Source organism: Notamacropus eugenii, chromosome 7 (genome assembly GCF_028372415.1).
Source record: "Notamacropus eugenii isolate mMacEug1 chromosome 7, mMacEug1.pri_v2, whole genome shotgun sequence".
NCBI classification, from domain to species: Eukaryota; Metazoa; Chordata; class Mammalia; order Diprotodontia; family Macropodidae; genus Notamacropus; species Notamacropus eugenii.
In genome coordinates, this window is record NC_092878.1 from 2,425,303 (window position 1) to 2,450,495 (window position 25,193).

A 25,193-nucleotide genomic window follows, 5' to 3' on the forward strand; every position below is an offset into this window, starting at 1 on the left:
AAGAATAGTCCTTATCATTCGCTAATAAATATGCAAAGCTTTTAAGACAGTAAAAGGGGTGAACTGAATTGTTATGAAGAATAATTAGAATTTACTTTATGTAGAAAAAGTAACTGGATTAGAAGCTTTAAATCAGATCCACCTTGCTTCAGGTGTTAAATCTGGCTAAATAGTCTGACTCCGTTGTACCTTTCTTGCCTTCTTTTTTTGTTTTGTTGGAGTTAGGTGACTTGCCTAAGGTCACACAACTAGTAAGTATCAAGTGTCCCAGGCTGGATTTGAACTCAAGTCCTCCTGACTTCAGGGCCAGCGCTCTACTCACCGCACCACCTAGCAGCCCCTTTGACTTCTTTCTTAATACTTCCCTTGATCTACTCCATGTTTCAGACAGATTTGATGGCCTTTCATCATCTTACCTTATTTTATTTCTCCCTATGTTCTGTGACTTTGATTACTCTTTCACCTCTGCCTGGGCCCCATCTTTTGGAATCTCTCCATTCCATCAAAGCTGAATTTCCAGTGAATCATATCCTGTCTTCCTCAGGTGACACATGTATCCTCAGATTTCTCATCATACTTCAAATGAACTTCTCTCTTACATAGTTATTCTTGTAGCAGAGTTATTTGTATGAATGTCCTCTCTTATCTCCTCCACCCACCCCCGTCTGTATCATAAGGTTCTTGAGAAAGAGTCTGTCTTATTATGTCTAAATCCTTAAGCCCTACACAACTCCTTGAATGTAGTAGAACTTCCATGTTGAATTGAAAGACACTTGGTTTTATGGGTCAGTTTCAGTTAACCTATTAATAATTCCTTTTTTCATGTGCACTACTGGCAATGACTCCATGGAACCCAAGTTAAAATTGTGCCATTAGATCATGATTGCCACTGTAATGTTTTAATATATAAAGTTTTTATTGATATTTTCTGTTTTTTACATTACCACTGTATCCAACGTATCCTTTCCTCTTACAAACAATATTTTTTATGCAATGGGTAGTACCTAATGGACGTTCCACCTCCACCAAGGGATTGGTTGGGGGTGGGAGTGTCTTTTCCTATCTCTTCATTTGAGTTCCACTTGATCATTATAATTTCTTTTATTTGCTTTTGGATTTTTTTTGCTGCATCATTCTTTTTTTACCTTATTGTAGTCACTGTGTATATTGTTTTCTTGGCTGTTTACCGTGCATCATTTCATATAGACCTTTTCTGTGCTTTTCTGTATTTGTCACCTTATTTCTTCTAACATGATAACATATCATGACATTCATATATTGCAATTTCTGTTGCTGCATAATGGACGTCTGCTTTGTTTCCAGTTCTTAGCTACACCAAAACGTGCTGCTGTAAATATTGGGAGTTATAGAGAGACTTGTATTTTCGATTGATGGCTTCTTTGGGTTACAAGTTCAGTAACTGATCTGGCTCAAAGGGTATGGCCACTTTATTTGCATCATTTCAGATTGCTTTCAGAATGGCTGTACTGCTTCGCAGACCCAGCAGTGATGTACTAGTACGTCTATCTCCTCGCAAGCTCTCCCACATTGGCTGCTGCTGTATTTTGTCATTTTTGCCCGTTTTCAGGGTGTGAAGTGAAATCTCAGCGTTCTTTTGTTCACACTTCTCTTACCGTTAGTGACTGGTGGTGTTTTTTCATGTGGTTGTGAAAGCATTGCAATTCTTTGGAGAACTTGTTTTTTGATATCCCTTGGCTATCTATTGGGGAGTGGTTATTAGTGACATGTAAGTTTACTGATTGTTTATGTATCTTGGATACCAAACTCTTATCAGAGAAATATGATGCAGTTGTTGGGTTTTTTCCCCATTTGATCACTTCCCTTCTTCACCTAGATGCCTTAATGTTGTCTGCATAGAAGTTTTTCAGCTTCAAGTAATCAGTGATTTTATCTTTTATAATTGCCTCCGTCTCTTGTTTAGTTAAGAATACATGTCTAATGCATAGTTGTAGGAGATGTGTCTCTGTTATTTCCCTTCTAATTTTTTTCTAGCATGATCTTTAATGTTAAGGTCATGCATCCACTTTAGAATGCATTGTGGAGTGGCATGTATGGTGTTGATCTAAACATAATTTTTGCCCAACTGGTTTCCAATTTTACCAATAGTGTTTTTGCCCCCTGTGTAACTTACGTCTTCCACTTAATCAAACACTGGGTTATGGAGATCTGTTGTTTCTAAATCACCCTTGTCGAGTCTTTTCCACTGATCTCTCTGTTCTTTAACCTCTACCAGATGGTTTGGATGACTCTGCTTTGTAATATAGTCTTTTCTGTGTTCTTTGAGGTTTTATGTCTTTTGTAGTTATTTGGAAAATAACTTTCTATGATTGCTTCTTGCGTTTTTTATTTTTGGATTTTTGAGAGTTTATTTTGTGACCCGCTCCTTTGCTGATGAAGGTTTTGTCTCCGTATCTTTTGTGATTTACTGGGGTTTTCCAAGTGAACTTTCATATCATCAACAAACAGTGATGCTTTTGTCTCCTCTTTGTCTAAATTTATTTCTTTAATTCTTTTCTCTTATCTCTAATCGCTATTGCTAGCATTTCCAAAATTGTATCATACAATAGTGGGGAGAGTGAGCATTCCTGCTTCACTCTCGTGTTTATTGGAAAAAGTTCTGGTCTAATCCCCATTGTATAGGATGCTTCCTTTTGGTTTTAGATAGATACTTTTTATATTTTTAAAAGTTCCTGTGTGTCTACATTTTGTATGGTTTTTGCATAAAAACAGTATGTTGTACAAAGGCCTTTTCTTTATGTATTGAGATGATCATATATGGTTTGGGATGTCTCGGTTTTTAATATAATTATGTTAAGTTCCTAATGTTGTAGCCTTGTATTCTTGATAAAAATCCTACCTGGTCAAAATACAAAATTTCTTGGATAAATATTTGTCATATATTGATAGGATTTTGTTTAAAATTTTGGAAACGTTGTTTATTAATGATATTGGCCTAAAGTTTTCCTTCTTTTTCCCTATTTATTAGGACTGTAGTTGTCATAAAAGAATTCTGGTAGCATGCCTTTCTCAGTTTTTGAGAATAATTTGTGAGGTGTGGGTATTAACTGTTCTTTTAAAGTTTGATAGAATTTTCTTTTGAATCCATCAGGTACAGGAATTCTTTGCTTTGGTAGTTCTCTTTAGCTAGATCTGTCTCCTTTTCTGCAGTCAGATTCTTTATGACCTTTATCTGATCTTTTGATAGTGTAAGTATTTTCTATTTTTGGAGGTATTCCTGTGTCTTTTGTTCTCGGTTTTGTTAACATTTATTTGTGTATAGTATGTTCTGATTTTTTATATTTCTTCTGCCTTTGCTGTGATACCACTTTGTTCATTTGCTATTTTATTGATTTGATTCTCTGCTCTCTTTATATAGATTGGCTGAGGAGTTGTTTTATTGCTTTTTTCAAAGAACCAGCTTTCATCATTTCTCTTTTTCCCAATTTATCTATGTCTCCTCCAGTTTTTAATATTTCCTCTTACTAATATGGGTTCATTTATTTTCTGATTTTTAAAATGCATATTCAGTTCACTAATCTTCTGTTTTTCCATTTTGTTAATGTGTATTGTAAGGATAGGATTTTCTCCCTGAGGACTGCTTTAGCTGCACCCCAGAAATTTTGGTACGTTGTTTCCTCATTATCATTTTCTTCTACATAGTTATTGTTTTTATGATTCGTTCTTTCATTCACTCATCATTTAAGATTAAGCGCCCGTTTCAGTTTGTGTCTTTTGTTTGTTGTCAGTTTCTATTCTTTTTGCATTAAGGTTTATAAAGGATTTATTGTCTGTTTCTTCCCTTCTACATTTCTTTTCAGTATCTCTGTGCCCCAGCACATGGCTAGTTTTTGTCAAAGTTTCGTGTAGTTCAGGGAAATATGTATATTCTTTTGTTGTCCTACTTAGAAGACACCATAACTCTCTTAACTCCAGTTTTGCCAGGAATTTGTTCAATCTATGTCTTCCCTTTTGGTTATCTTTCAGTTAGGGTTTTCTGAAAGTGATGGAGGGATATTGACATTTCCTGTCGCTGTTGTGTTAACTTCCCGTATCTTCCTGAAGCTCAGAGGTTTCCTTTATGATTTTGGACCTTATGGCATTTAGAGTGTACAGATTTATTACTGACACTGGCTTGTTGTCTATGGTTCCTTTCAGCGCAGTATAGTTTCCTTGCTTATCCCTTTTTTATTTTCTGAATGTTTTTGATTTGTCTGATAACACGATGGGCAGTTCTGGTTTTGGGGATTTACTTGATACATAGTACATTTTTTTCTATTCCCATAATTTTATTTTGTGTTTGTCTTCTTGTAAGCAACACATTGCAGGATTTTGTTTTCTTATCCAATCTGTCACTCTTTTTTGTTTTGTAGTTATGCCCCTGCTCCCATCTCCCCCTTTCATGTCCCCTCCCCTGTTATAATGCAGTTCCACAAAAGAAGCATTTACCTGTAGAAAAGATGTGGCCAGGTTCTGTTGATAATGCCTTCTGTCTCTTCACTGTTGCCTTTACCAGATTTCTGCTTTGATCCCTGTCTACATGTATTCATTTAGAAGGAAGTCTCTTACCTGTCTGTCTCCTATTACCCTGTTGCTACCTGCATCTATTCATTCCTGCATTTCTATAGTTTGGGGTGTTCAAGAAGCAAATAATATCTTCAGTTCTGTTTTTTTTTCCTAAAGTGTTTCAAACTCTTTTTTTTTTATTGAATATCCATCCTTTATTCTGAATGGTTAAGTGCAGGGTTGCAGGATAGGTCACCTTGAGCTCCACCCTGACCTTGAGTGCTCATCAGAATACATTATTCCATAACCTCCTACTCTTTGTAGTTGGTGCAGAGTAGTCTTGCATTATTGGAATATCCTTTCCTGTGAATTTGAAAGTCTTTTCCTTGGCAGCTTGCAGAACTTGTTTTTGAATTGAATTCTTAGATTTAAACACCAGGTGTCATGGAATTTGCAGCCTTGAGTTGTTTTTTTTCTTTTTGAAGACTGTTTGTGAATTATTTCAATTGGAACCTCATTTTCCATGTTTAGAATTTCCAGGCAATTCTCTCCTATTATCTCCTTCTTTGTGGCGTTAAGGTTTTTTTGGTTTGTTTTGTTCTTCTTCAGTGATCTTTCAGCTCTCCATACCTCATGTCGCTGAGATCCATGTTTTGCTTTGTGCAGTGAGCATATTTTCTTTGAATAAACTTGTTTTTTTTACTTCTTCTAGGTTGCCTTCCTTTCTGTGTATTTACATTCCCCACTCTGTTGATTCTCTTTTTTGTTTCTTTGGTGATGCTTGTCATTGCAAATTCAAGTTTTTATTTTCTGCTCATTGGTTTTCCTGTGCAGACTGTATATTTTGCTCTCATAATTCCTGTTTCTCTTTTAAACTACTGTGGAACAGTGTGTTGTGGTTCAGTGTTCTCAAATTCCCCAGATTCCTTTGTTTCATCAAGTGTGAATAATTTTCTTTTTATTTTGCAGTACTTATTCATAGATACTTTGATTTATTTACTATATTTGGTTGCCATATTTCTTTCTGTGACTGTTTTTCCTGTTAATTTATCAGCTTATATTCAAGGTTTTTGAGAGTTCTTCCAAAAAACTTTGGAACATTGTCGCCTTCCTTCCTTCCCCTCACTTCCCCCTCCCCATTTTCCTTATTCCTCTCCCTGACTCCCCTCAGATTGTGATTTTCTTGGGGGCTAGACGTCTGAGCCTCTTCCCACTCTCAGCAATTCATGATTCAACACCCTAGGTTCCAAGTGACTCTTGGGGTAACAAAACAGACCCTAGTTGGATGCTGTGTTCTTGTCCTTAGGTTTCATGGAGTGCTGCATAGCGCTCCACACGCACTCCATCCTGTCCTGCTGATTTCCCCTACTCTGTGTTCCTTAGTTCTCTGACCCAGCACCAGCAGTTCAGAACCAGTTTTTCCCTGGTGCCAGCAGTGCCTGTTTTTCCTACCTTGGCAGTTCAGAATTTTATAGCACTGGTGCTTCCAGGTTGTAGCCCCTGGCGGCCTTTTGTTCCTGACAGGCTGTGCCCAAGCTGGCTTAAGCCTTCACCTAAGCATGTTTCTGCAGCCTGGAACCCTGTGGGGCTTGGAGAGCTACGGTGCATTTTGACGTAACCCCCTGTTGCATCCTTGGGTCTGCTGGCGTAGGAGACGGGGGCGAGGCTACTGAGTGATTTCAGGGTCAGTGCGTTTGGCTTGTATTTTGTTCTAAAACTGCTTTTCAACGGTGGGTATCCTTGACTGTGAGGTCGCTTTATCCTTGGCACGTAATTTCTGTTTTGGAAAGATTTGAGAGGTTGTTAAGAACTGGAGAGAATGTGTAGTCCTGTATTTGCTGCTCACGTGACCCAGAAGTTCCTTTGTGTGCTTTACTTCAATGACTTATTTTGCCACAGTGATAAACTTCAAGATAATATTCAGCACCAAGACCAGTTTCTCTCCATCTTGTCCCTTGTCAACATAAATTATTTTATTATTAGTAGTAGTCTTGAAATATTTATTGAATATCACAGGTTATTCAAAGATAAGGGTAGGATAGGTAAAGACCAGGGCTCAAGTTCTGCCTTTAAAACCAGCCCCTATCCCCACCCCCACCCCCACTGACTATAGAGCCTGTGATGAAGTTCCTTAAACTGTCAGGGCGCTGGGCTGCTTTCTGATGTTCTAATTGTGGAACCTTCATCCCTACATTGATAGAGAGAACTTCCTGCTCAGAGAGCTCCCTGCACAGATCAGATCCCAAGTCCATACTAAATAAGTATGTCAGAAACAAGAGAACGTGCCTAAGCTTTCAAGATACACGGTAAATAAGACTGGAATCTAGTTAGCGGAGCAGTGGAAGGACATTTAAAAAAAAACTCATTTAGATGAGAATATAAGAAAGCCCCGGGAAAGGTAGCAGCTTACATTTGTAGAACATTTTAAGTATTATGAGAATTCTGAGGAATGAAAGATTACTTCGAAGAAACAGATGCACTCAAACGATTATTAGCATTCGAAGGCTTAAAAGCATGTAAACATCAAAAATGGTTTTTCTGTAGTTTATTGTATTTTAGCATTATTTTAATAGCTAAGTGACTGTGTGCTAATAGACAGATTTTATAGAAGCGGGGCCGATTCAAGAGGTTTGCCCTCTCACATGTTTGTTTATCTCCAAACATAGTATATACTCTTTCAGGGTAACGTGTCTGTGTAATCTATTAGAGTGACTAGGGGAGAGAGAGAGAGGGAGAGAGAGAGAGTGTATGTGTGCGCGTGCACGTGCATGCACATTCAGTATCGATTGATTATTTTTCCTCTTCAGGATGTTATAATGTAAGACCAACTAGTTTTGCCACATTTGAATAATAGTTAAGTGACCAGTTGATCTTTAAAACGACAGCAACTCTTGTGATTAAACAAAATCTAATTACTCTAAAAAAATTTAAATTTTAGTGTTTTTTCTAAGTAATTGTCCTTTATTTATTCCTTCTTCTCCCATAAATAATAAAAACAAAACTTACATAACAAATCTCCACACTGGTTCTGTCCATAAAGTGTTTTTTATTCTGCATATCAAGGCTAGCCCTTATTCCAGAGGAAGTCGTTAGTGCTCTTCCTCTTTGGTCTTCCGGAGTCAGGCTTTGTCATTGCATTGATCAGAGTTCTGAAGTTTGTCACAGTTGTTTCTCTTTAAAATGTTGTCATTGTATAAATTGTTCTCTCATCTCACCTCACTTTACTCTTCATCAGTTGATGGAGGGCTTTCCAGCTTCCTCTGAAACTGCCTCTTTAATCATTTCTTATGGTGCAGTGCAATTCCATTCAGTGTGTATCCCATAATTGGTTTAGCCATTCCTCAGTAGAAAGCTGCTCTCTGGATTTCTATTTTAAGGCCTCAACCTAGTAGTCATATTACTGTATAAATGGACAGTATAGTGATTTTGGGGGCATAGTTTAAAACTACTTTCCAGAATTCACAGTTCTTCTCGCAGTGCATAAGCATGTCTGTCTTTCTGGAGCTGCTCCAATAATTGCATTTTTACTTTTTTATGATCTTTGTCAATCTGATAAGTATGTTGTAGAACTTTAGAGTTGCTTCAATTTGCATTTCTTTTAATTATTGGTGATTTTGAGCATTTTTTCATAGATTTCTTCCTCTGAAAATTGTCTCTTCATACAACCATTTATTGAAGAATGTTCTATTTTATTTTCAAGGTTTTATGGATTCATCTTTCTGATTGCAGGAAAGTTAATGTCCCTGGACGTTAATTTCTTAATCTTTGTCATGGTGGAATTGGATTAGGTTCCTCCCATCTCTAAAGCTACGACCTTTAAGAGCAGTTAAGATGTGTAGAGTTGTCAGTATATGAAGCATCATTGGATGTCCACAAGTGGAAACTTACATGTTTGTCTTTGTGTGCTACATGCTTAGCACAGTGGGTGGCACATGATAGTGATTTGTTGATGGATACAGGTACCAAATGGTTTGGGTTTCATTTTGGTCTGATTAAGACTGAGAACTCACCCAGTATAGATTCTAATTATATTTAATCCTGAGCATTCTTGGGGAGATTGATATGTGTTTTTTCAAAGGTGCTAGAATAGCTTAAATTCAATTCAGGATTCAGAATCGTATCATATTGTTGAGATATACAGGACATTAAATGGTCATTTGCCTTCTTGTCACTTATAGAAACTCCTTTGAAATGTTACTGTAATTGGATATTTGTATTATTGTCCCATTTTTCTATATGATATTGAGATACAAATTCCTACCGAAAATAATTTTATATCCCCTATTTAAAATAACATAAAAGGTTACTTGGTATATTAAAACTGAAAGTGTGAATATAAATGTCCATATTACTTTTTTTTTTTGCAACAGATAACTGTTTTCCACATTGGGTCAGATGAACATCAAGACATTGATGTGGCGATACTTACAGCTCTGCTGAAAGGTAAGATCTGTCTAAATTTTCTGTGCTGTATAGCATATTTCCTTGTTTAAAATGTTATACCTTTTGTTTTTATATCATTTTCATTTTAAAATATATCCCTCTCCACCCCCATCTCCATTCTTCCTTCCTTATAAGTGAATAAAAATTAGAGGTCAAAAAGAATTTTAAGAACGCTGACCAAAACATTAACAGTGCCAACATATGCAGTATTTCATATTAATGGGTTTGCCCACCTCTGCACAGAATTCAGGAAGGTTCTCACCGAGCACAGTCATCATAATTGCATGTAAATGGCTTATTTTGTGAGAAGATACATGCTTTCTTTACCTTACTTCATCTTTTGCAAAGATATTTTGCTCAAGAAGGCTGTTTGAAAGTTTCATTTAAAAGATAGGCATGAGCGTTCACCTAAGCAGAATAATTCCCTATTTGTGTTGATGAGGTAGGTGACTTAGAAACAGTCAGCTTCGGTACTTTGTTCTCTAGCAAGGTGAGACTTTCACAAATAAAGGGAGCGGAACTTTGGGAGTTAGTGCAGTAAGTATAGTGCAGTTGTCTGTCTAGGCCCTGGCATGTCATGGCTATTGTTCTTAACATGTGACCACCCCACCCCATCCTTCCCTCTTCAGATAGAAATAGACAGTGTAGATGGCATTGATGACTGGAGTTTTTAAAGTGAGGGTCAGCACTCCTCAGAATTCCAGCAGAATGCACGTAGGCAGGAACCCATCAGTGTGATTGGCAAATTGAGGGCTCTCCTCTTGTCCCCCCTTTCCTCATCTTATATCACTCACATGCCTCCTGCCACTACCTCCTCCTTGGCCCCTGTATCAAATGAAGAGGTATGCTTACCCCTTACCAAGGCTAATCCCATTCCATCTCCTTCAACGGATTGCCCCCTCTGGCATGCGTACTCTTTCATTCATTTTCATTGTCTCTTTCTGTCCTGGCTCATATCTTACTGCTTAGAAACATGTCTCCCCGTCTGAAAACAAACAAACAGACAGCTTGTGATCTTTCCATTCCAGTAAACTGTCATCCTGTATCTCTTCTGCACTTTGTGGCTAAACTCAAGGCCCCTCTTGTAGATGACCTTTTTAATTTTCTTTCCTTAACCCTTTCTAAGCCATTTTCTGACCTTATCATTCTACTGAAAACGCTCTTACCAGTGATCTGTTACTTGCCAGATTCAGTGGTCTATTCTCAATCATTCTTCTCCACTTACGTGTAGCCTTTGGCACTATTGATCATCCTTTTCTCCTTGATACTCTTTAGATTTTGGGGCACTACTCTCAGTTTTCTTCTTACCTGTCGGACTTCTCCTTCTCAGTCTCCTTTGCCTGCTCATCCAGATCCCACCTTCTAGCCATAGGGGTCCCTCAGGGTTCTCTTCTATCCCTCTCTTCTCTTCTCCCTCAGTAGTTCACTTATCCTCTTATCACTTAAATTACCATTTCTATGCTGATTATCATCAGATCTTCCTTTCTTGTCCCAATCTCTGCGCTGATTCCAAGCTCACATCTCCAAGCTGCCTGTTTGAAAGACATCTTACACTCAGCAGGACTAAAACTAAACTCTTTATCTTTCCCCCTGAATCTTCTCCCTTGCCGCCATCCTCTTAGTTCCTCAGGCTCATTACCTAGGTGTCACACTTAACTGCTTTCTTCTCTCTCATATCCTGTCTGTTGCCAAGGCCTATCACTTTCCCCTTTGCAACATCTCTCAAATATGCCTTCTCTCCTCTGACTCTGCCGCCACCCTGGTACAAGCCCTCATCACCTCATGCCTGCAGCTTTAGACTGCTGCTGGGTCTACCTGTCTCAAGTCTTCCCCACTTCATTCCATCCTCCGTTCACTGCTCCCTGCCACGTATTCTTTGATCCAATGACTTCGGCCTCCTTATTCTACAAATAAGCCATTCTTTTGGCTTCAGGCATCTTTTCTGGCTGTCTCCCACGCTCAGAGGGCTCTCTATTCTCATCTCTGCCTACTAGCTTCTCCTGGCTTCCTGTAAGTCCTGATTTCCGTAGGAAGTCCTCTCCCACCCCTCCTAATTCTGGTACCTTCCCTCTTTTAATTACTTCCTATTTATCCTGTATAGGACTTGTTTATGCATATTTGTTTGCTTGTTGTCTCCACCCTTAGATTGTGAGCTCCTTGAGGGCAAGGCATGTCTTTTGTCTACTTTGGATCTCCAGAGCTTAGGAGTGCCTGGCACATGGTAGGAACTTAATGTGTATTGACTAATTGAAGGAATTGGGGCATCAAGGCCCTGGATATCGGTGAGATTATGAAGTACAGCTGTGATTGATTCATTTAAGCTGTCAGTTTGTGGTTCTGAGTCTTTTAAGGAAGCAGTTAGTGACTCTTACTGAGTCACCTTTAAGGCTGAAGAAGCCATTTAGCATTGGTCAGCCCCGTTAGGCCTTACCATCGATTTTAGTCTCAGTTTCTGGATCACCCACCTCTAGCCTCCTGGCTCTGAGTACTCTTGGCCCTTTTTTTTCTATGCTGAAAATTTCTAATCTTCCTATCTAGAATTAAAGTCAGTGAATATTTAAGTGTCTACTACCTGCCAGGCACTGTGCTAAGCACGGAGGAATCAAAGAAAGGCATCGCAACCCCTGCTTTTCAAAATCTCATCATCTTACAGGCAAAGGCAACCCAGAAGAGAAACCTAATTATTTTTTTACTTCTAAACCCATTAGTTTATTCTTTTTGGGCATCTTCATCTGACTATCCAATCTGCACCTCTAACAGCACAGTATCTCCCCCCCAAACTGTCCTTTCATTCAGACCCATCTGTTTCGTTTTGAGGATACTCATTCTTCTGGGCACCCAAGTTACAAACGGGAAGTTCTCCTACATGTTCTTCTCTAAAACTCTACACCCAGTCACTTGTCAAGTCATCTCTCCACTTACACGTCCACTGTTCTATTGCATGTTCTCTTCACCCCTCTTGTTCTGTTGCTGCATCCTTTTCTGTGGTCTCCCAGCTCTTCGATCCGTTCTGTGCAGAGTTGCCAAACTAAGCCACAGCTTCAGTTCTTCCCTTTTTCTGTCAGAAAAAAAAATCAGATTTTTCAGCCTGGCATTTAAAACCCTTTCAGAACTTATTTCATATTAATCCCTTTATTTACAAGTACTCACACAGTTTCCTCAAGCATCAGTTCAGGTGTCACTTCCTTTGGCAAAAGTTTCATGATCCCTGAGTTGATAGTGTTCTCTGCATCCTTAAAAAAGTTAGTTCTGTGTAGTTACATGTTTAGTTAATGTTTTTTTGAATTGAGTTGAGATGGTTATTACTGTTTTTCTCACATACCCCTATGGCAGAGTAGGAAAGTTTGATAACAGATTTAACTTGTCTTGTAGATATTCATGTTTTAAAAGATGGTGATTTTGTGTATTTGACATGTTGATACGTATCCCCTTGTTTGATTCAGGCACTAATGCATCTGCATTTGACCAACTTGTTCTTACCCTGGCATGGGATAGAGTTGATATTGCCAAAAATCATGTGTTTGTTTATGGACAACAGTGGCTGGTATGTAAACAATTTTTATTCTGAATGAAACTTGGAAGTTTATGTAATAACCTGAGCAGTTGCATAATCCACTCAGCCTATGATTTAACTTTTTTTTTTTCCATTAATGGTTGTACAAGTCCAGGTAAACCTTTTGATTAATCCTCTTGATCTCCAGATCCATTTAGATTTCCTCCAGCTTCAAGTGATCTCTCCCTATTCGTGTGTCTTCTAATTGTCAAAACATTTCCATTGCCCTTCTACATATTTTAAAATGTACTTGTTAACCCCTTTTACTGAGTTGTAACCTCCTCAAGGAGTTATTTTTCATCTATAGTAGGCTCTTAATATAGATGCATTTTGTTTTGTGTCTGGTGGCACATAGCATATCTAAAATTCTCGCTGATAGCAATATAGCTTTCATCAGCTGTTTGTGTTATCTATTCAGTATTTCATTTAAAAAGGTGTAGTGATAGTGAGAGCATGCTCTTTTTTAAGGGGTATAAAGGGTTTTTCTAAACTAACTTCCATTTAAAGTGTAAGAACTGTAGTAAACCAGTGAAGAAATTAATTCTGGAAATGAACTTTGACCCTTAATAATATTCTTTAGTCTTCGATTTCAAATATAATGCATTCCAGTGACTTTACCAGTTGATTTTAACTTTATAACTTATAAAGAAAAAGAAATAGGTCTTTTACATAGTGAGGATCTACATGAGAAAAGACTTTTTAAAAATAATACTGTAATTAATTTTTATTTACATATGTAGCTTTGCAGTAAATTTGACGATGAACTCTTCAAAAGACCTGTAATTTTATTGGTTTAAACATTTTTTTTTAAATTGCTAACTTGACAGATGTTTTTATGCCAGGACAGGTCAGTCTGGTAGCTCAGATTTGAAATTGGAAAGAAATGAGACATTTTTAGTTCATCTAAGAGTTAACAAAAATGGCTTATTCAGCTATAGAAATCAGTGGACTTTTAGAGTAGAGAAAAAAATGCTAAGAATAAAACATTGATTTGTCTAACTTGCTAGTGTTGCTCACACCGCTGGTTTGCTTATTCTAAAGCCTGGGGGAGGAATTGGAGATCATTGTGCCACTAACTGTTGACATAACATCAGTAACCTGCGCCTTGGTCCACTGAGTACCCTAGGCCTATCTCTGAAACCATAAGTCTCAAAGAAACTGCCACACTGTCTTAGAAGTCTCCTCATCTGAGAGTTCCATATACCCATAAACTCTCAAGTCCAATACCTATCTTAATATTTATTTAGCATAGTAATATCAACACTTCTCTCTGGAACACTCATCTTTTCTGCGTGGTTTTGACTTTTAAAAATAAACTTATTGATATTTTTTGTTTTTACATCACTTGCATTTCCCATATTATCCCTACTTTTCTTGCCATTGAGCCATCCCTTATAATAAAAAATAAAAGGGGGAGGGTGTTTCAGTAAACCTAATCAACATAATTTTTAAAATCTGAGAGTTATATTTGGTGTTCCACATTCATAGTCTTTCCCTTCTGCAAAGAAATAGAAGTGGTACCTTCTTAAACTTCTTTTGGGTTAAACTTGATCATTATATTTTGACAGCATCAATTTTTCAGTAGACTGTACTTTCACTCATTCCCCCAACTCACTGATATTGTTTGAGGAGTCAATACTCTTTGCTCTCCAGTGCCATTTCCAAGTTCTCTCTCTACCTCCATCTCCCGTTAATCTTTCCTCCTTTGAAACTGGCCCTATTCGTATCTACCATCCAATCAAAATCTTGGGAGTTCTTGTCTGCCAGTCTCCAGGATACTCTCTTATTTCCTCAATGAGTTCAGTACCTAACTCACAGTCTTTTCTTCTCAATTCCTGTCCTTATATAAGGGGACTTTAGCATACATACTGATACTCTATCAAGTACCCTCATGTCTCATTACCACCTTAACCTCAACTGTATGTATCTCAACTACACACAAAAATAATCATGCCCTTGATTTTGCCATCACCTGCAAGTGTTCTACTTCTGTGTTCATGAACTCTGATGTTCCCCTATCTGATCACAATCTATTTTTCATTTCGCTTTTGCCTTAACTATCCCAAACGCTGTTCTTCATTTTTACTCTAATCTCCAATCTCTCATCCCATCCATTCTTTCCCAGGCCATCACCTCTGCATTAACTCTCCTCATATTCCTTTTTTCACCCTTAGGTAAACCAGTTCACCTGTACACTCTGCTTGAGGCCTTTTGCCCCTTATACTTCTCCTAATCTTAGTTTTTTATTCCCACCATCTTTTGCCTTCCCTCTTACTCACCTGCTGATGAAATTAGAGAAAATCACAAAACCCTGTCCACTGGGTCCACTACCAACCTTTGTGATCTTAACTGTGTGCCACCATCATCGTGGCCAGACAGTCCCTTTAACTTACACAAACTGATGCAAAGTGAAATGAGCAGAACCAGGAGAAGATTGCACATAGTAACAGTAATCTTGTGTGATGATCTGCCATGAATAACTTAGCTATTCTCATCAATGCAATGATCTAAGACAGTTCTGTAGGACTTAGGATAAAAGGTGCTGTCCATCTCCAGCGAAGGAACTGAGAGAGCCTGAATGCAGGACAAAGATACGTGTGTGTGTGTGTGTGTGTGTGTGTGTGTGTGTGTGTGTTTTCTTTCACAGAGTGTTTCACATGGCACTGTGTTTTGCATGACTACATGGTTAGCCTATATCAAATTGCTTGCCTTCTCAGTGACATGGGGGAGGGAGGGAGAAAATTTAGAACTAAAAATCTGGAAAAGAAAGAATGTTAAAATTGTTTTTTTCCTCATGTAATTGGGAAAAAATGTTAAATAAGGTTCAAAAATAAAAAAGACAATCCCTTTACATCTCCTTAATTAACTCACTAGTCTAAATTTTTTTGTCTCTCTTTAAACTTCCTATGCATTTATCTCCCCAAGCCTTCTTAACTAAGAATGGGGCTGCATATTTTGCTGGGAAGAGAATCACCGAGGCCATATGCAAGATCTCTCTTCTCTCCTTATCTCATACCATTGAGATGCTTTTTGCCACCCTGTCTCACATGCATAATAAATCTTATTCTGCCCTGTCTTCTCTGACGGATCATGCCCTCCATCATCTCGTCTTTTTTTATTAAACTTTTCTCCTATTAGAAAAAGCCATCTCCCCTTCCCTCATGAAACTGAAGAAGAATCCGTGTTCAAACATGCATAGTGAATGTAAAACCAGGTGGGGTTGGGGAGTGTCTCCTTCTGCGCTCTTAGTCCTCACTTTCACTCAGGAAGTAGGCAGCGTGCTTCATCGTTGGTTCTGGAATCGTGTGCTTTCAGGAAGTCTCTTCTACTGACTTTGCTCTGCCTTGATTCTTCTCTTTGAGCGTTTCTTACGAGACAGTCCCATTCCATTCCATTTACTTGGCTACCTCAAAAAGATGCAGGTACAGTTTCACTTAGGACCGATCCTTTCTTTAATCTGCCTTCACTGATTTCCCCTTCTCCCTTACCTTCCTTTCTCCCTTTTGAGTGAAATGCATCTTCGTACTAACTCTTGTGTGTGTTCATTCTCTCTATGGTCAGTTTAGGTGCGTTAGTCCAAGTGTCAGCTTCTCCTTCCCACTTCCTGCTCCTTCTTTGTATGCCCTACCTTTCCTAACTTTAACTTTCCCTTCTCTTTCCATTCTTATTTTTAAGATGAAGACATAATAGAACGACTCCCAGGCCTTCTAATTCGACTCACTCTATGAGCTAGGATGATGATAGGCTTCAGAGGGGACACATGTTATCTCCCTGATTAAGGGAAGGTGAGGAAAGGAAATAAGTATTTATCGAGTGACTTCTGTGTGCCAGGCAGTGTGCTAAGTGTTTTATAGATGTCATCTCATTTTGATCCTCACAAAAACCATGTAAGGTAGAAGTTGTTGTTATCCCCATTTTATAGATGAGGAAACTGAGAGCAGAAGCTAAGTAGCTTTGACTTGCTCAGAGTCACACAGCTAGTGAGCAAGAAGCATCTGAGGGTGGGTTGGAACTCATATCTTCCTGTGCTTTAATCATCTTAGCATGTAATGGGCCTATTAGGATGTAAAAATTTATCTTTTCCTAGTCCTCTATCAATGTTCATTCCTATTTACCATTTCATGGTTCTTTTCATTCCTGTGTTTGAATTTGAGGGTTTCTCCTTAGCTTTGGTCTTTTTATCAGGAATGTTTGGAAGTCTTCATTTTCATTAGAGGTCTTTCTCCCCATAAGAGGGGGGGAGAGAGAGAGAGTGAGTCCTGTGGCATAAGGTTCTTTCCTAAGCTTTCAGCTCCCCCAGGTTCTGTACTGTACAGTCTCTGTACTGATTATTCTCAGATCTGCTTCCCTAGCCTAATCTTTAGTTTCATATCTCCAACTGCCTGTTTTCATATATATACACATATATATACATATGTATGTGTATATATATATATTACACCCCCACACACAACATAGTCTTCAGTCCAATGACACTAGCTTTATTGTTCCTCATATAAAACATTCCATCTCTAGACTGTGAGCATTCATCTCTTGCCTTTCTTGGCTTACTTTGAGTCCCAGCTAAAATGTCATCTTCTTTGAGAATCCTTGTCTGATCCTCTTTAATGCTACTAACTTACTTTTATTGATTATTGGTTATCTCCCATTTATCTTTTATACAATTTGTTTGTACATAAGTGTTTTCATGTTGGCTTCCCTGTTAATCTTTGAGAGTAGTGACTGATTTCTGCTTTTCTTTATATTCCTAACACATAGCATAGTGCTTGGGGCATAGTATGTACTTAATATTTGCCTATTAATGTACTGACTAAAATGAACTCCTTACATTCCCAGACCTTTATTGTTCATTTATAGGAAGTGTAAGTGTTCCACTTATTCTGAGAGAGGGACCTTCAGTTATAGGAGTTTGCCTTTTTTCTTTCCAGAGAATACTAGCGATTGTACAATTTAGTTGGAAGAGACAGCTTCTAGTATTTCTGTATGGTTTCTGCTTAAATGATAAATGTGGATTTATTTTAGATTATAATAGTTATGACGTCTTGATCTCATTAGTTCTCTTTATCTAACAACTTTAGAATTAGCTGAAATTATAACCAATTTTTCTTCCAGTTTTGTTTTAAACTTTTAAAAAAGTGAAAGTGAGTGGCTGTGATCTTGCCTACGGATTCCATAAGTATAAGCAGATTTTACATTTTCCCTTTTATCTCAGTCATTCAGATTCTATTTACTTTTTTTAAAAAATGTGTCATTTCCTTTTTCATTTTTACCATTTATTCATGCAATATTAAAATGTCGTAATATTATGATTTCCAACAAGCATCTTAGCAACAAATAAGTTTACGAATCAGAATTAAGGTATGTCAGATTACTGTAAGTAGTCAAATGTATCAAGAGCTTTGACTTCTCTTTCCCTACCCCAACTACTTCCTTTCACTAGAAATGAAAGATCTGCAATCTCTTTCACTCCATCTTCCTTCTTTTTTTAAAAAAAATCATCTTTAGTTTTCAGCATTCACTTCCACAAGATCCTGAGTTCCAAATTTTCTTCTCCTCTACCCCCCCCACCCCACACCAAGACAGTGTGCCTTCTGATTACCTTTTCCTCCAGTCTTCCTTCCTTTCTGTCACCTCTCCTTCCCCTTCTGTTACCCCCTTCCCTTCTGTTTTCCTGTAGGACAAGATAGATTTCTATATCCTAATTACTATATTGTTTTCCAATTGCATGTAAAAACAATTTTAACTTTCATTTTTATTTTGAGTTCCAATTTCTCTCCCATCCTCCCTCCTCTCCCACACTCATTGAGAAGGCAAGGATTATTAGGGTAGTTGGAGGGAAGGTATACGTTATACATGTGTAGTCATAGAAAACACTTCCATCGTAGTCTTGTTGTGGGAGACCAACTATATTTCCCTCCATTTACTCTGTTCTCTCCTTTCACACTGTGTTTGGTTCTAATTAGTCCCTCGCTGAATCTACCCTCCCTTCTATCACCACCATCCGCTTTATTTCCTTCCCCCTTACTTTCTTGCAGGGTAAGATAGATTTCTCAGTTACCCAATTGAGTGCGTATGTTATGCCCTCCTTAAGCCAAATCCGATAAGAGTAAGGTTCACTCACTCCCCTCTTCCCCTCCGCTGTAAGTTTTTTCTTGCCTCTTTTTTGTGAGACAGTTTACCCCCAGTCTACCTCTCCCTTTCTCCTTCTCCCAGTACATTCCTCTCTGTCACCCCTTAATTTTATTTTTTAGATATCATACCTTCATATTCAACTCACCCTGTATCCTCTGTCTATATACATACATATATACATATATATACATGTTTGTGTGTCTATGTATGTGTGTCTATGTATGTGTATGTGTCTCCATATATATATGTGTGTGTGTGTGTATGTATTTTCCCTCCAACTACCCAAATATTGAGAAAGGTCTCATGAGTTACAAAGAGTATCTTTCTACATAGGAATGTAAACAGTTCAACTTTGATAAGTGTCTTATGATTTCACTACCTGTTTACCTTTTCATGCTTCTTGGGTCTTGTATTTGAAAGTCAGGTTTTCTGTTCAGCTCTGGTCTTTCCATCAAGAATTCTTGGAAGTCCTCTATTTCATTGAATGGCTGTTTCCCCCCTGACGGTTTATACTCACTTTTGCTGGGGAGGGGATTCTTGGTTGTAATCCCAGCTCCTTTGACCTCCAGAATATCATATTCCAAGCCCTCTGATCCTTTAATGTAGAGGCTGTGAAATGTTGTGTTATCCCGACTGTCTTTCCACAATTCTTGAATGGTTTCTTTCTGATTGCTTGCAGTCTCGTTAGTTCAGAGAATTTCTTTCTTTCCCACCTGAAATCATCTGAATTTTCAGTTTATCCGTACGACTTATTACACTTCTCAGCCATCTAGATGTGAATATTTAGGGTAGAGTCGGTAACTGGAAAAAGTCTCATTTAGTTAACATTGCTTCAACATGTTATTTGTCTTGGTCCCCTTTTAGGTTGGATCTCTGGAACAAGCTATGTTGGATGCACTTGTAATGGACAGAGTTGCGTTTGTAAAGCTTCTTATTGAAAATGGAGTGAGCATGCACAAATTCCTTACAATTCCTAGGCTAGAAGAGCTTTATAACACCGTAAGTATTTATGTCAAAGGTAGAATTGTTCAGATTCATAGTACTGTCTATATCCTATCTTCCAAATATCCAAAAGCATTTATTAAGTGCTTGCTGTGTGCAGGCTCTGTGCTCACACTGAGGACACAAAGAAAGGTGAACAGTCTGAAGGGGAAGACAAGCGCCAAACAAACATGGATAAATGAGCTTTACACCCAACAGAGGGAGGCACTAGAATTGAGGGGCTGGGAAAGATTTATGACAAGGTAATATTTTAGCTTAAAGGGAAACCAAGAGTTAGACATGAGGAAGGAGGATGTTTCACAGAAAAGCAGACAACTAGAAAAAATACCCAGAAATGTAGTGTCCTTTTTGTAGAGTAGTAGGTAAGCCAGTGTCGACAGTTTGAAGAATACGTAGATGCATATGAGGTGTAAGAAGACTGGAATGGGTGGGGAAAAGTGGGAGGGCCTAGGTCACAAAGAGTTTTGAACGCCAGGAAAGGAGTTTTTATTTGATCCTGAAGGCAACAGGGAGTCACCAGAGTGGATAATGAGTTCATCTTAACTTGCAGTTCTCTGTCATCTCATGCGTAATGACCAAGTTCCTCTATGCCAGTGGAATCCCAGAATCCTTTCAGGAGGTCCATCATGTTAAAACTATTCTCATACCAATACTAAGACATTATTCATGTCATATGGTGTTCTTTTCCAAGTACATCTCTGTGTGAGGCCTGAGTTTCTTTGTATATAGACAGTTCTCACTTTAAGTAAATTCTTATTCTACCAATTCAACTCCCTCAGGGAGCTGGGGGCAGTGACAGCAGTGGCAGCGAAGCCTTGCCAGGGATCCTCTGCTTCATGCCCTGAGGCTGTGTTGGAGCAGAAGGGGAAGCCTCTGGTAAAGGTCTACCTAATCTAAGTGAGGATTGGCTATATCAAACAGAACAATCTGTCACAGGGATAAAGAGTTCTTTGGGGTCCTTGAGAATGTTTGAGCTTACTGTAAAAGCGTCTTGAGACCAAAAGGTTTGAGGACTGCTGTTGTACATCAGTATCTTTCCTTTTTCCTTAAATGTGCTCTCGTTACCTATGGATTCCATCCCTGGTGTGTGAGTCCCCTCTTCCAGCTCACCGGATTTCCTGCTTTCCACTCCTTGTTATGCTTTCGAAATCTGTTATTCACTAACAGATTCACTCAGAAAAAAGGCCCAATGCTATGTAATTGCAATGGAAACCCTTGGTCTTGGAGAGTATTTGAGGAAGTCCACCTTCTTTCATTGGCAGTTTTGCACACGCTGTCAGAGGAGGTGAATTTATCAACTGGTTTTGATCGGCTGCTGTTGGTTGTTGTTTTTCAAAAGAAGAGAAAGTTCAGTGGGTGGAGGCTCGATCTGGAAATGCCTGGAATGATGGATAAAAATCAAAAGATGTCCATAAATCTTTTTTCAAAAAAAAAAATTTCCTTCCACAAAATCTTTCCCATCCCTTTAAAAAAGTGTGAAGCGTTACTTTTCCCCACTTTACTTAAAATATATTTGCCTAACTTGGAATGTAATTTAAATCTCTACAACATTTTCAGTTCTTAGTTTCATGTTTCTCTTCCTTGCTACGATAAAATATTATTTTTTGGAAATCTGTTTAGAAACAAATCCATAGGAGGTTATAGATTAACTCATTGATTCTTACTGAAGCACAGACTCCTTAGTGGCACTCCAGTGCTTATTGCAATAGGCTGGACTAGTTTTCAAATATTCTTCCTTTGTTCCCTAAAGTTCTTAATTAAGAGGACATTGGATTCTCCATTGCCTCAGCACTTTCAAGGAAGTCTGTAAAGGAAGTGTTTGTATGCTGAATCCTGTTTCATTCTCATTGTACCATTGATAAAGAATTCTGAAATGTCTTCATTTGATCTACAACCAGTTATTTGACTGTTAGTGGGCAGGTACTATTCATTGTAGTGTGCTAGCTACTTCTTGTTATGGTGTTTGCCCCTCATTCTCAAAGAGGACCGTGGCATCAAGATGATGACGTGACTGAGGGAGGGCTGTACAAGGTCACCAGCCTCACTTGAAGCATAGCATAAAGTCCCTCACCTCTAGAAACTTACAATCTAGTTGGAGATTAAAGAGTCAGTAATCATTTATTAAGGACCTACTATTCAGTACACTATGGTAAACTGAAAGAAACAAAGTGATCAAATAAAACAGTCCTTATCCTTGAGGACTCATAAAAATTTTGAACTAAAAAGGAACCTTGGGGACATTCTTGGTATTCTAGGACAGAGGACACTGAAGCTCATGTAGAGGAAGAGAGTGTTGATTTCTTAAACTGTATTTCCTGAATAAATTTTTTAAAATTTTTATATCTTAGGTGTCTTTACTAAGAAAAGAGGATATCAGAGTGCCAGGGCATTGTGAAAGGATGTCACAGATTACTAGCAATACACAATTTATGATGCAGGGAGAGAACTTACTGTCAAATAATAAATAAGGAAGAACTTGATTTGAGTCTCATATATAGAGAGGAGGTAGATTTGGCAGAAGTTCTTACATGATGAATTCCCTTTACTTACAAAATCATAGAATTTTTGAATTTGTGATTATACATAACTTTTTATTTTTTTAAATAAATTTTTACTTTTTCTACTAGAATACAGTAGCTCCTACTTCATGAGCTTTTTCTCTGTTGTGTTGAGAAAATAATCATTAGGTATATTGAAGTATTCTTCCCTGTAGTATAACAGATACATTCCTATAATTTCTTAGTCTACCAGTATTTAAGTGCTTGCTGTGTAGTAAGCAATGAGTTAGGCTCTGGGGAGTACAAGGGGAAGAAAATGAGATAGTTCCGGTCCTTCATGAGCCTAAAGTCTGACAAAGTAAGGAAACAGGTACATGGATGCACATGAAATATATACAGATAAGAGATATTTGAGGAGAAAAGGCACTCGTCAAGAAATCAGGAAGGTCTATTATATTTGGATGGTAACAACTCCCTCTTACCTTACTGACTGATTAAACTGATATTATGACCTAGTCACATAGATCATTATAAATACCATTGAAGCTTTGCCTAAGATGCTTATTCTGTTTGCCTTGACTTCTTTAAAAAACTCTGGTAGTCTATGAGAAAATCTTTGTATAGATGATCAATGGCTCAGAATCTTTCTGCAAGTGAATGTTTGGTTTTGAATTCTTTCTAAGCTTCATTGATAGTTTTCTAGTATTTTTAATATTTGTAATTTTTTTTCTCATTTTCCAAAAAGAAACAAGGCCCAACTAATCCAATGCTGTTTCACCTTGTTCGAGATGTCAAACAGGTATGTTTTTACTTTTTTTGAAAATAGAGTAAACCCTTAATTTTTTTATAGGACTTAACAGATAATTGATATCTAGAGTTATCTTAATTGGCAAAAATAACTATTTTTTAAATTTCCTCTAATATTCCTCAAGCTAGGTAGTGGCCTAGTGGATAGGCAGCTTGCCTTGGAATCAAGCACTGAATTCAGCTCCTGCCTCCAAATGATATTGACTGTGTGATCCTGGATAAGTCTTTGTAGTCTCACAGTTCCCCTGGCACATCTCTAAGATTACACCTGGCAGAATAGCTGCTGACGTGCGTTATCATGACACAGCAGTCTCTGTTCATGAATAGAAGTGTAAATGTGCCTTCAGAGAGTCATGAAAACAAAAGAACTCTCCGTCTAGATTTAATTGTTTATGAATTTGAGTTGTTGCTAACGAAAGTTTGTGTTTAAAAATTATAAAATGTCCTGACCTGTGATGTTACTGCAGTGTATCAGTGGCTCCTGAAAGAGACTCGTCCTGTCACTCTTCTATACCCCTTTATCCCTCCTTCCACAGGAACAATAAAAGATTTTTAGGTTGACTTGTATTAGAATAATTCAGAAATAAAAGTGTACATTTATGTGACACGTTAGTCTTCAAAATACTCTGTATTCATAGTTTTATATAACCCCTTAAAATCCATCGTGTTTTTGGATCCTGTGACATGTGCTCACTTCACTGTATTTACGATCATCAGGGTATGTTAGTGGCTCCAACCTGCATTTTGCAGTTTATGCCATTCTAGACAGCCTCTCGAAATCATGAACGTGTGTGTTGAGAAGGCTGTGTCTACACGTACTCAGATGGCTTTATTTAAAACATCTTAACCCAGTGAATCTTCATTTGGAAGTATTAGTTTTTATCGATTCCCTTTTAATCTTTCACTGTTTGGTTCCTCATTTCAGTGCCTTTCATTTGACTCTGAGCAGATGGCAATCCCGTAGGAAAGGTGTAGATTATATTCTAATTGTCTCCGTTCTGTTTTTTTAAACTGGCACCACTTAGCAAGATTCTTTCAGAAGGAAACATTTAATTGATTAGCATGAGAGGAAAGATGGCAAGCTTTGGGTCCAGGAGTTCTCCCTCATATTTGCAGTGTGAATTAGTAAGAGGGAACAGTTGATTCTGACACCAGACATGTGAGTTGATGCAGCTGTACTTTATATGTTTGCTGTGATAATAGGCCCAAATTTAAAAAAAAAAATTTGCCATGTACATTTTTCTTTATATATAGTGTGGACTCAAAGGGACCGAAAGGAGGATTGGGCATTTTCCAGAGTATGTAAAATAAGTTGTGTATGTAAGAAGTACAATTTTTTGAGGGGTGTGAGGGTGGGAAGAAGTTGCTTGCTTCAAATTTTTGTTACCTGTGATTGTCCTCTCATCCCCCACCAGTTTGTCATTTCCAGTATTCTCCTGTGATAATGGACATTGCCAGAGATCTTAAAATTCATTTTTTGCATTTGTTAGTATACAGAATGAATTAGTTTATTTTTAGGAACTCTCTTGGGAGCTAAATAAACATGCTTAAAATGAAGAAATTATCCATTATAACCCTTGATTTTAGGCAGACAGATAATAATAAAGTATAAATGTCTTTGGTGTTATTCTTGAGAACTTCTGCAACAAGATTATTCTAAAAACAGACATTAAATATTAAACTACAAAACAGATCTCATGGAATAAATTAAGAGGATGAGAACATCTGGGAAGAATAGGTCACAGCAGAATTAAGTCATAAATATGAAGCATGTAGAAGAAAAGATTTTTAAAATAATGCTGTTTGAGTGTACAGACGCAGGCCTACATATCTAATTTATTATTTGTTCTGGAATAGGAAAGTGCCCCAGATCAAGATTTATATTAACTACAATGATGAAAATTATGTAGGTCTAATCTAACACTGCTTCTCCCCCACTTTAGATTTGTAATCTGTTCATTTGTAAGGCAGTAATTGGGATGTGAGGCTGCTAAGTACTTGTAGGAACAATGCGATGAATGGAGGTTAGGTTTCTGTACTAGTACCTAAGAATCCATCTGTGCGATCATGTCAAAAATATTCTGTTTTTGTGTTGCTGTAATTGTAAACGGGCCTGGAATCAGGAAGGCCTGGGAGCCCCTGGGCGATGACTTAACCCTGTTTGCCTCAATTTCTTCATCTGTAAAAAAGAGCTGGAGACGTTGAAATAGTAAACCACTCAGTATGTTTGCCAA

General features: G+C 37.9%; 1 protein-coding gene across 1 annotated transcript in view; it reads left to right on the forward strand.

Annotated features, from left to right (window-relative positions):
- Nucleotides 1-25,193, forward strand: part of TRPM7 (transient receptor potential cation channel subfamily M member 7) — a 139,304-nt gene that overhangs the window by 60,803 nt on the left and 53,308 nt on the right. Inside the window, exons 10-13 of the mRNA XM_072624262.1 lie at nucleotides 8,895-8,967; nucleotides 12,411-12,511; nucleotides 19,517-19,651; nucleotides 22,898-22,951. Coding sequence (XP_072480363.1) covers nucleotides 8,895-8,967; nucleotides 12,411-12,511; nucleotides 19,517-19,651; nucleotides 22,898-22,951 — 363 coding nt within the window. The remainder of the gene's footprint in view (nucleotides 1-8,894; nucleotides 8,968-12,410; nucleotides 12,512-19,516; nucleotides 19,652-22,897; nucleotides 22,952-25,193) is intronic.